The sequence below is a fragment of the Ostrea edulis genome, chromosome 9, assembly GCF_947568905.1.
Source record: "Ostrea edulis chromosome 9, xbOstEdul1.1, whole genome shotgun sequence".
In the NCBI taxonomy this organism is placed as follows: domain Eukaryota; kingdom Metazoa; phylum Mollusca; class Bivalvia; order Ostreida; family Ostreidae; genus Ostrea; species Ostrea edulis.
In genome coordinates, this window is record NC_079172.1 from 60426295 (window position 1) to 60439292 (window position 12998).

General features: G+C 36.7%; 1 protein-coding gene across 2 annotated transcripts in view; it reads right to left on the minus strand.

The window, feature by feature from the left end:
• The window catches only part of LOC125660418 (general transcription factor IIF subunit 2-like), a 41467-nt gene that overhangs the window by 25586 nt on the left and 2883 nt on the right, over nucleotides 1-12998 (minus strand). For both annotated transcript variants that reach the window (XM_048892243.2, XM_056149771.1), the window contains exons 3-7: nucleotides 12595-12758; nucleotides 9162-9197; nucleotides 3581-3662; nucleotides 3190-3286; nucleotides 2-142 (exon numbers count right to left, since the gene is read on the minus strand). In XM_048892243.2, the coding sequence (XP_048748200.1) occupies nucleotides 2-142; nucleotides 3190-3286; nucleotides 3581-3662; nucleotides 9162-9197; nucleotides 12595-12758 (520 nt within the window). The remainder of the gene's footprint in view (nucleotide 1; nucleotides 143-3189; nucleotides 3287-3580; nucleotides 3663-9161; nucleotides 9198-12594; nucleotides 12759-12998) is intronic.

Here is a 12998-nt window from a genome sequence, read left to right on the forward strand (position 1 = left end):
CTATTGGCTGTTTGGTAATGGAGACAAGGTCCTTGACATTGTAATACTGATGTTTCTCAAATGCATTAAACAAAATGTCCATGACTTTCTCTTTATCCTCCCTCAGCCTCTTTTCAACTTTATTTTTGTCTGTTGAGGGTGCCTAGAAGAATTAAGAAGCCAAATCTAGAAACACTACCTACCAAATGGCCTGTTTCCATCTCTCACTCAATTTGAAATAAATGTATGTAAACTGAAAGTGTGTATGGGTAAGATAATTCATTCATTGCTGAAGCCCATATCACTTTCATTCAGTTTTAGTCTATACAGGCATTTTAATTAAAATTAGATGTTAGATCCCCTCACATACTCCGAGCAGTTATGTAAGCGAGTATGCGAGCGGATCTAACATTTAATCTTAATTAGATTGCCTATACAGGTAAAGGAAATATAAGCACAAAGAAGTTCAAGAATGATCAAAATTCATTTTATATTAACATCGTATATTTACTATAACATTATATATAGTTTGCATGGACTGTCTCTGACCCTGGTTGACAATATCCTATTGTGATACCAAATAGTGATAAATCATGTGATATCATTTGTGATACAGAATAGTAATAAATCATGTGATATCATGTGTGATACAAAATAGTGATAAATCATGTGATATCATGTGTGATACAAAATAGTGATAAATCATGTGATATCATGTGTGATACAAAATAGTGATAAATCATGTGATATCATCTGTGATACACATCACTGTGACATACGTGTGATGCTCTGACCATTTTATATGCTAGTTATATGCTGTTATTGTCTGAATAAAGAATATATAAGTGACATATTTGATCTTTGACTTTAACATGATTTGACATTACAGATAGATTTGACCTTCACCCTAAAGATAACTTTGACCTTGGCCATTTAATTGACATAATATAAAGTATCTACATGTATTTTATTCAAAGTGGAGTGTCTGACAGGACTCTAGTAATTGTGGAGTGTGTGACAGGACTCTAATACTTGTGGAGTGTGTGACAGGACTCTAGTACTTGTGGAAGAGTCTAGTACTTGTGGAGTATCTGACAGGACTCTAGTACTTGTGGAGTATCTGACAGGACTCTAGTACTTGTGGAGTATTTGACAGGACTCTAGTACTTGTGGAGTGTGTGACAGGACCCTAGTACTTGTGGAGTGTCTGACAGGACTCTAGTACTTGTGGAAGAGTCTAGTACTTGTGGAGTATCTGACAGGACTCTAGTACTTGTGGAGTATCTGACAGGACTCTAGTACTTGTGGAGTGTCTGACAGGACTCTAGTACTTGTGGAGTGTGTGACAGGACTCTAGTACTTGTGGAGTGTCTGACAGGACTCTAGTACTTGTGGAGTATCTGACAGGACTCTAGCAGGGTTCGAAATTAACTTTTTCAAGCACTAGTCCGTACGGACTAGTCACTATTGATGTTCACTAGTCCGCAAAGCATTTCACTAGTCCGTCCAGTATATCAAAAAATGATCTTCATTTTAATCAAACTAAACACATCACAGATTCACAGTTGCAAACAATTCAATTTCTGACACCTACAGAAGAAAAGAGACCACCATATTTTATTTCGCATTCAAGATCTTCAAAAGCATACAATATTAACCTCCGAGTTAATCCTTTGATAAACGTCCATAAGTGCGTTCGAGATCGACGTTCCTGTTGTTTTGGTGTTCAGACCTTAGAGTCGCAGGAGTTCGAAATTTTATCAATAAAGTCATTAAAATTCGCTCGATTGACCAAGTCGTGAGCTATAGTGTTATGAACAACTGTGTTAGAGTCGCGAATGACGAGAACATGTGCATACAAACGTGCATGTTCTCAGACCACACTACTTGCAATTCTTGCACCTAGAACACGTTCTCGTGATGTGTACTCAGCGTTCGGAATCGGCAGGAATTTGACAATGTGTGCACGTTCGAAGAACGGCGGTCTCAAACGCACTCCATGTGTTTGGAAGATCAGACTGTCATAGTCATGCAAACACCTGACCATGCAAGTAATCAACCATAAGTTCAAACATCTAAGAGACTCAGACAAATCTTGCTAAAATCTTTACCAATTCAAAATTTATTTCCGGATTTTCACTAGTCCGTACGGACTAGTGCTGTAGAGAGTTCACTAGTCCGACACGTTTTTTACTAGTCTCAGACTTACGGACATGAGTTAATTTCGAACCCTGCTCTAGTAATTGTAGAGTGTGTGACAGGACCCTAGTACTTGTGGAGTGTCTGACAGGACTCTAGTACTTGTGGAGGAGTCTAGTACTTGTGGAGTATCTGACAGGACTCTAGTACTTGTGGAGTATCTGACAGGACTCTAGTAATTGTAGAGTGTGTGACAGGACCCTAGTAATTGTGGAGTGTCTGACAGGACTCTAGTACTTGTGGAGTGTGTGACAGGACTCTAGTACTTGTGGAGTGTGTGACAGGACTCTAGTACTTGTGGTGTGTCTGACAGGACCCTAGTACTTGTGGAGTGTCTGACAGGACTCTAGTACTTGTGGAGTATCTGACAGGACTCTAGTAATTGTAGAGTGTGTGACAGGACCCTAGTAATTGTGGAGTGTCTGACAGGACTCTAGTACTTGTGGAGTGTGTGACAGGACTCTAGTACTTGTGGAGTGTGTGACAGGACTCTAGTACTTGTGGTGTGTCTGACAGGACCCTAGTACTTGTGGAGTGTCTGACAGGACTCTAGTACTTGTGGAGTGTCTGACAGGACTCTAGTACTTGTGGAGGAGTCTAGTACTTGTGGAGTATCTGACAGGACCCTAGTACTTGTGGAGTGTGTGACAGGACCCTAGTAATTGTGGAGTGTCTGACAGGACTCTAGTAATTGTAGAGTGTGTGACAGGACTCTAGTACTTGTGGAGTGTCTGACAGGACTCTAGTAATTGTGGAGTGTCTGACAGGACTCTAGTAATTGTGGAGTGTGTGACAGGACCCTAGTACTTGTGGAGTGTGTGACAGGACTCTAGTACTTGTGGAGTGTCTGACAGGACTCTAGTAATTGTGGAGTATCTGACAGGACCCTAGTACTTGTGGAGTATCTGACAGGACTCTAGTACTTGTGGAGTATCTGAAAGGACTCTAGTACTTGTGGATTGTGTGGCAGGACTCTAGTACTTGTGTAATTTCTATACCGGTGATACTTACATTGTGTACATGGTCTTTGACAGGTTTATACATTGGAACCACCTTTGTAATCTGAATGACTTCTCGCTGCGGTTTGTTTTTGGCCTCTAGCTGCATTCTGAAACAAATACACAAAAGAAGTGATATGAGCATATTCAATATCAATTTCCAGATTGTCAGTTCCCTTGATTGGAAGTCATTATATAACCAAATTCTAAAGTCAGTTACTGCAACTTGAACTAATCACACACACAAAATACAATCTGCTGCTTCTTATATCAAACTACATGCATATGTTTATGATATTCATAATGTAAATCATGACTTGAAATGCTTTTATTATTTGTCCAGTCACACATGATGTCAAACTTCCCACTTTTTATACAAGGTAAAGCCTGAGGAACTTGTGTACCGTTTGAGATTCAGATAACTGCGGTTCCGGTCCGGCTGGCAGTCAGCTCGCTGTACGACCTTCCCCTCCACCGAGACCCTGTCTGTAAAAATATATTAATTCTTAAACAAAATACATGAAATTCCTAAACATAAATATTTTTGTGGGGCTAAAGTTTTACCAGTATTGTACACCAAATCTTTCATATGGGGGTTAATTTTGTGGAATTAAAGAGGTCTTCCTTGTCAATAACCAATTTAAGAAATTTGTAAAGGGAGTACATTTAATATGATGTTTCCCTTTCCACAAAATTCATCACGATCATTCCCATGGAAACCTTTCCATGCTTATAGTAAATAATCAGCTGATGTCTACTGCTTGAAATAGTTTATGAGCATATATTTGCAAATGATCACGTCTTCCATTGTAGTTTTAATTGTGAGTTGATAAACTGATATGGGAAACATAAAAAATTATACCAGTTTATAACAGTTTCCAGTGTTGATTTATCATGTTTTCCAGTGATAATTTATGACATTTTCCATTGTGGTTATTCACCTCATATACTGCACAAACAAGACAGTGGATTTCTTAAATAATGACCTTGAGTGCTTATTACATATGAATTTATGAAATGAGTTGCCAGTTTTAATATTTCCTGAGCAGCACCTTGGTAGGGAAATATTAAAGCCCAGTAACGAATTTCATAAATTTCATATGGCATAAGCATGAGTATAAGATTCTATTTATCACAAAACTATCAATTCAATAGATGCATTTTTTAGTTACTTTCCATATCATGTGATTGTCTTTATTTCGAGGTCAGCCTAGCCTCAATGCATCGTCTGAAAAATGTTCTTGAGCACAAGAAACAAGATCTAGAGATAAACATGTCAACGTGACAGCTAAATTGAAATTTTAATCTTAAAATCTAATATTAAGTGATGCCACTGTATTACAACAATAAATGGAACAGGAATAATTATGATAGACTTGAATAATGTTTGTAGTAAAACTAGAAAGTTGACCATTCTGTATCTACGTCAGCCTCTGTCACGGTTTGGGGGATTAAACTCTAAGCTTGCAGTTGCTTGAAATTTCTGTTTCAAAGTCAATGCCACTTATTTTCACTTCATAAAAAACAAAAACTCCTCTTGGAACAACTTTGGTTACAGTTACATGCCCTTTACCGTGAATTTTAACAGAGTCGATGACTTCAAAGGATGTCATCTTGTTTTGTTGAATATGAATACATGTGACTGACCTATATGATTTGCATAATTATGAATCTGTGCTACGAGTTCATATGGTTTTTCCAAACCTGCGTTATGAACCCGGAAATAGTACTAATGTGTGATAAAAGTACATATGGTATTTTTATGATAGATTTTGATAAAGATATAAATTCTATGGTATTCTATAAACAAAATGAAACAAAAAAAACTGTATTAAACATGTTAAATATGCATACAAAAATCCACAATTGTAGAGATATATAAGTGAAAATAGTTTCAAAATACAGCCTGTCGTTTTACACTCTATCTGAAACAAGCTGAATACTGATCATGTGACTGTCTTATTAACATACCACGCGCTATTACTGATCATGTGACTGTTTTATTAACATACCACGTGCTATTACTGATCATGTGACTGTTTTATTAACATACCACGCGCTATTACTGATCATGTGACTGTTTTATTAACATACCACACGCTATTACTGACCATGTGACTATCTTATTAACATACCACGCGCTATTTTCCTAGCATTTCTTGGATCTGTGCATTATCTAATAACCCTTTACTGTTTACGCATGATTTAGCATATAGTGAATTTAGTGTGATACGCCCTTATTCTTATATCTACAACCAATGAACTTATGTCAAAATAACCAACATCATCGTTTTCTTTCTATACATTATACAAATAGGGCCAACCAAAGATGTTCGAGAGATAAATCAGTCGAGAATGAACTAAATATTTTGACCCATTCTTTTTATCTGAGAAGAAATCAAATAGTTTAAACTGAACAAGTAGATTCCTTATTTACATGAGTACTTGATATGGCAAAATGACCCATATACGTCAAATCGTGTGCACATAAAATTGTGTGTCATCTGTCAATTAAGAGTTCTTAAACATATTTCAGCAACAGAAAATTAATATAAAAGTGAGTAATTTCATTTTGCGAGTGATGCCTCTCGTGAAATTACGTGATAATGAATTCCTCTCGTATATTTAGGAATCTACAGTATTGCCATTATAAATACATTAACGATGTAAGTTTGGAGATAAAAAATTTCAAATATAAGCACATAAGTACCGTTAAATATACAACACAAGATATACGTCACTAAACAATATGATACTATCTAACGGAGAACAGGATCATTGCTGTACATAATATAGGGCTTAAGATGTTTCTAGCATGTTTAATGAAAATGCATATCAATATACTCCTCACTTAACCTCTCATAACAAGATACTAGAGGTTCACAGTGATATATTCCTCACATAACAAGGTACTAGAGGTTCACAATGATATATTCCTCATGTAACAAGATTCTAAAGGTTCACAGTGATATATTCCTCACAAAACAAGGGACTAGAGGTTCATAATGATATATTCCTCACATAACAAGATACTAAAGGTTCACAATGATATATTCCTCATGTAACAAGATTCTAAAGGTTCAAAGTGATATATTCCTCACAAAACAAGGGACTAGAGGTTCATAATGATTTATTCCTCACATAACAAGGTACTAGAGGTTTACAGTGATATATTCCTCACATAACAAGATACTAGAGGTTCATGATGATTTATTCCTCATGTAACAAGGTACTAGAGGTTCATAATGATATATTCCTCACATAACAAGATACTAGAGGTTCACAATGATATATTCCTCATGTAACAAGATTCTAAAGGTTCAAAGTGATATATTCCTCACAAAACAAGGGACTAGAGGTTCATAATGATTTATTCCTCACATAACAAGGGACTAGAGGTTCACAGTGATATATTTCTCACATAAAAAGATACTAGAGGTTCAAAGTGATATATTCCTCACATAACAAGGTACTAGAGGTTCACAATGATATATTCCTCATGTAACAAGATTCTAAAGGTTCACAGTGATATATTCCTCACAAAACAAGGGACTAGAGGTTCATAATGATATATTCCTCACATAACAAGATACTAGAGGTTCACAATGATATATTCCTCATGTAACAAGATTCTAAAGGTTCAAAGTGATATATTCCTCACAAAACAAGGGACTAGAGGTTCATAATGATATATTTCTCACATAAAAAGATTCTAAAGGTTCACAGTGATATATTCCTCACAAAACAAGGGACTAGAGGTTCATAATGATATATTCCTCACATAACAAGATACTAGAGGTTCACAATGATATATTCCTCATGTAACAAGATTCTAAAGGTTCAAAGTGATATATTCCTCACAAAACAAGGGACTAGAGGTTCATAATGATATATTTCTCACATAAAAAGATTCTAAAGGTTCACAGTGATATATTCCTCACAAAACAAGGGACTAGAGGTTCATAATGATATATTCCTCACATAACAAGATACTAGAGGTTCACAATGATATATTCCTCATGTAACAAGATTCTAAAGGTTCAAAGTGATATATTCCTCACAAAACAAGGTACTAGAGGTTCATAATGATATATTCCTCACATAACAAGATACTAGAGGTTCACAATGATATATTCCTCATGTAACAAGATTCTAAAGGTTCAAAGTGATATATTCCTCACATAACAAGGGACTAGAGGTTCACAGTGATATATTTCTCACATAAAAAGATACTAGAGGTTCACAGTGATATATTCCTCACATAACAAGGTACTAGAGGTTCACAATGATATATTCCTCATGTAACAAGATTCTAAAGGTTCACAGTGATATATTCCTCACAAAACAAGGGACTAGAGGTTCATAATGATATATTCCTCACATAACAAGATACTAGAGGTTCACAATGATATATTCCTCATGTAACAAGATTCTAAAGGTTCAAAGTGATATATTCCTCACAAAACAAGGGACTAGAGGTTCATAATGATATATTTCTCACATAAAAAGATTCTAAAGGTTCACAGTGATATATTCCTCACAAAACAAGGGACTAGAGGTTCATAATGATATATTCCTCACATAACAAGATACTAGAGGTTCACAATGATATATTCCTCATGTAACAAGATTCTAAAGGTTCAAAGTGATATATTCCTCACAAAACAAGGTACTAGAGGTTCATAATGATATATTCCTCACATAACAAGATACTAGAGGTTCACAATGATATATTCCTCACAAAACAAGATTCTAAAGGTTCAAAGTGATATATTCCTCACATAACAAGGGACTAGAGGTTCACAGTGATATATTTCTCACATAAAAAGATACTAGAGGTTCACAGTGATATATTCCTCACATAACAAGGTACTAGAGGTTCACAATGATATATTCCTCATGTAACAAGATTCTAAAGGTTCACAGTGATATATTCCTCACAAAACAAGGGACTAGAGGTTCATAATGATATATTCCTCACATAACAAGATACTAGAGGTTCACAATGATATATTCCTCATGTAACAAGATTCTAAAGGTTCAAAGTGATATATTCCTCACAAAACAAGGGACTAGAGGTTCATAATGATATATTTCTCACATAAAAAGATTCTAAAGGTTCACAGTGATATATTCCTCACAAAACAAGGGACTAGAGGTTCATAATGATATATTCCTCACATAACAAGATACTAGAGGTTCACAATGATATATTCCTCATGTAACAAGATTCTAAAGGTTCAAAGTGATATATTCCTCACAAAACAAGGGACTAGAGGTTCATAATGATATATTTCTCACATAAAAAGATACTAGAGGTTCACAGTGATATATTCCTCACAAAACAAGTGACTAGAGGTTCACAGTGATATATTCCTCACAAAACAAGTGACTAGAGGTTCACAGTGATATATTTCTCACATAACAAGGTACTAGAGGTTCATAATGATATATTCCTCACAAAACAAGTGACTAGAGGTTCACAGTGATATATTTCTCACATAACAAGGTACTAGAGGTTCATAATGATATATTCCTCACAACAAGGGACTAGAGGTTCATAATGATATATTTTCATGTAACAAGGTACTAGAGGTTCACAGTGCTGAACATTTTTCTTCGCTCTATATAACAGGAACTAGAGATTCAAAGTAAATACACTTTTTACTTGACCCCACATAACTGGGGTCTTAGGTACTCACAACCATTAACAATATACTTTTCACTTGACCCCCACATAACTGGGGTCTTAGGTACTCACAACCATTAACAATATACTTCTCACTTGACCCCCACATAACTGGGGTCTTAGGTACTCACAACCATTAAGAATTTACTTTTCATTTGGCCCAGACCAATGTAACAAGGAATATGAGACTGGTCGGGACTTTAACCATGGTTGTTTTATTTGTAGGAAGAAGACAGGCAATAAAGAGATCCCCTGTCTCACCCTATAGGTTACAAATGAATAAAAAATTCTCATACCTGAAGTGACCACATCAACTGACCCTGAGCTAGATTCTGAAATGAAAGACAAAGTTTTACAAAACTTCTATATATGAAATTATTCAAGCAAGACTGTGCATTGGGCCATTTTCTAACACAATTTTATATATATATTCTAGCAATATACCATACCATACAAGTGGAAATTTTAGTGAGACACAAATTAACAATTTTTCCATAAAAATGGGTATTTATATTTATCGAGAGCTAATTTTCGCAGCATTCTAATTCCAGGAAAGATAACTATTATTTCTGATATGGAATAAATTGTTAGTGATATTCAATTTTAGCGATCTCATCACTCTCGCTGATAATGCCAAAATTAAATCCTCGCTAAAAATTCTGCTTATGTGGGATATTGGATTTATTTTACTCATTTGAATTTTCCACTGCAAGATTAAAGTAAACAAGAGGTACTGTGAGCAATGTTCACTAAGAATACCCCCCGCTTACCCCAATCTCCCAAAGGGTGTTGGTAATAGGTATAAACTACCTCTTTTCTGAGTGTAAAAATCAAATGGCATGACAAACCGAACCATATTGCTACTTCGCTGTCCAGTGCACGTGACCTTTGACCTTTTGACCCCAAAATCGATAGGGAACATCTTCATCCCATGGGTAGTCCATATGTATGATATGGTGACTGTAGGTGGAAAGGATAACGCTTTAGAGCCCGGAAACCAGGGCTTGAAGCTAACTTTTTATGTCACCAGTCCAGCCGGACTGATGGGGTATAATTTTAACCAGTCCGCAGAAAAAATTACCAGTCCAACAGAGTTTTCCATAAATAATCAAAGATATTTTGTTGATATCATTAAAATGAAATTTAACTCATTATGCCTTAGACAATATTGTAACACTTAAATGTGGAATTTATATTTACGAATCAGATTCGTCCGGTTGATTAAACAGATCGAAGCATGCCAAATGTGTATGAAATTTCATATTAAGTATATTTTCCAAAATTATGCTTTAGAAAATTAACCAGTCCCATCAGACTGACTAAAACAAATGTCAGTCAGTCCGACAGACTTTTAGCCAGTCACAGACTGACGGACATATGTTAATTTCGAGCCCTGGAAACCATATTGCTACTTCGATGTCCAGTGCGCGTGACCTTTGACCTTTTGACCCCAAAATCGATAGGGAACATCTTCATCCCATGGGTAGTCCATATGTATGATATGGTGACTGTAGGTGGAAAGGATAACGCTTTAGAGCCCGGAAACCATATTGCTACTTCGATGTCCAGTGCGCTTGACCTTTGACCCCAAAATCGATAGGGAACATCTTCATCCCATGGGTAGTCCATATGTATGATATGGTGACTGTAGGTGGAAAGGATAACGCTTTAGAGCCCGGAAACCATATTGCTACTTCGATGTCCAGTGCGCTTGACCTTTGACCCCAAAATCGATAGGGAACATCTTCATCCCATGGGTAGTCCATATGTATGATATGGTGACTGTAGGTGGAAAGGATAACGCTTTAGAGCCCGGAAACCATATTGCTACTTCGATGTCCAGTGCGCTTGACCTTTGACCCCAAAATCGATAGGGAACATCTTCATCCCATGGGTAGTCCATATGTATGATATGGTGACTGTAGGTGGAAAGGATAACGCTTTAGAGCCCGGAAACCATATTCCTACTTCGATGTCCAGTGCGCTTGACCTTTGACCCCAAAATCGATAGGGAACATCTTCATCCCATGGGTAGTCCATATGTATGATATGGTGACGGTAGGTGGAAAGGATAACGCTTTAGAGCCCGGAAACCATATTGCTACTTCGATGTCCAGTGCGCATGACCTTTGACCTTTTGACCCCAAAATCGATAGGGAACATCTTCATCCCATGGGTAGTTCATATGTATGATATGGTGACGGTAGGTGGAAAGGATAATGCTTTAGAGCCCGGAAACCATTGCGTCTACAGACGGACGGAATACCCCCCCCCCCCCACAACTTGTTGCGGGGGGTATAATAAAAAAAATGGGTTGACATTTTAAATTTTTTAGATATGTGCAAATTTTCTTATTTGGCACCCTGTTTGAATGATAGGTGTCTTAGTCATAAAACAGGTAGCTTACTTGACTGTGACCGATGGGGATAACGAAGAAACTGGTCAGTTAGAGAAGAGATATCTGTGACTAGTGACATTGAGAAGATAGTCTGTCTATGACTGGCAGCTCAAAAATGTGGAGCTGAGATAAAACGATACCTAGGTTCACTATGATTGATGATTTAAAATAGATAAGGTACCACATGACTGACTGGTCTGAGAAATAATATAAATGTGGTACCTTGTTTGTGACTGATGTCTGAGAATGTGGTACCTTGTCTGTGACTGAGGTCTGAGAATGTGGTACCTAGCCTGTTTGTGACTGATGTCTGAGAATGTGGTACCTTGTTTGTGACTGATGTCTGAGAATGTGGTACCTAGCCTGTTTGTGACTGATGTCTGAGAATGTGGTACCTTGTTTGTGACTGATGTCTGAGAATGTGGTACATTGTCTTTGACTGATGTCTGAGAATATGGTACCTTGTTTGTGACTGATGTCTGAGAATGTGGTACATTGTCTTTGACTGATGTCTGAGAATATGGTACCTTGTTTGTGACTGATGTCTGAGAATGTGGTAGCTTGTTTGTGACTGATGTCTGAGAATGCGGTACCTTGTTTGTGACTGATGTCTGAGAACGTGGTAGCTTGTTTGTGACTGATGTCTGAGAATATGGTACCTTGTGTGTGATAGTCTCTTTCAACCAGACACTCGGCTGTCTCCACAAATCTCCGACGAGCAGAGAGTCTGGTAAAGACATGCGATAATAATTTAACTGTTACCACTAGAGAGCACCAATTTAGTTTCGGTTTGATTCTCTGACATTTAAAAAAGTAATTCCGAGATTTGATGCTAATTAGATGATCCTTCATTAGTGATACTAATGGGAAAATCATTTATTTACTACATGTACAATAGAAGAAAATTACGATCTTTGTCAGCTGGAAAGTTTGCTTTCACTTTTGCCTCCTAAAGTAATTTTAATAAAACGGTTTTACCATTTCCCGTGGGTAGAACAGCAAATAAATCATTTACTTTACAAAAGTTTTTATAAACACTCTTGCTGTAAATCCTTAAGCTTGAACGGCAAATTCAATTTATTACAAATTTCTTCGGTAGTCGTTATTTTGGAGGTGTGTTGAATCAACCAATCAAATTAATACCAATATTTTGGTAAGCCTCGTTCTGACGTCTTTACCAGACTCTCTGCTCATCGAAGATTTACGGAGAAAGCAGAGTGTATGGTTGCACGAGACTATGTGACTGATGTCTAAGAATGTGGTACCTTGTTTGTGACTGATGTCTGAGAATGTGGTATCTTGTTTGTAAATGATCTCTGAGAATGTGGTACCTTGTTTAACTGTGACTGGTGTCTGAGAGAAGACAACTAAGTTTTGGTTGCCCAGCCCTGTCAGAATCATGTTGTGCTCTCGTGGGATGGGCATGTCTCCTGGAGAGCCTTTTGCTAATTCCTCATCAATTGTGAAGGTCACCTTTGGTTTCTGACCAGGAAATCTGAATAAACAATTACAATTACTACACATGATCTTACATGCTGTTCATATCAAATACAGAATGCTAATGTCTTTTTTTCTTCATTGATCTGCATATCTGTTGCTATGCTACCACCCTGAACCAAAAATAACCTTTCAATTATTAGTTCATAGTTCTAAGTGTACTTACCATTCTTATTTCAAAAGATATTTGTGCTTGAAAAGGAGTTCTTATGAGTTCAAGGTTTAAAGTATGATAAGA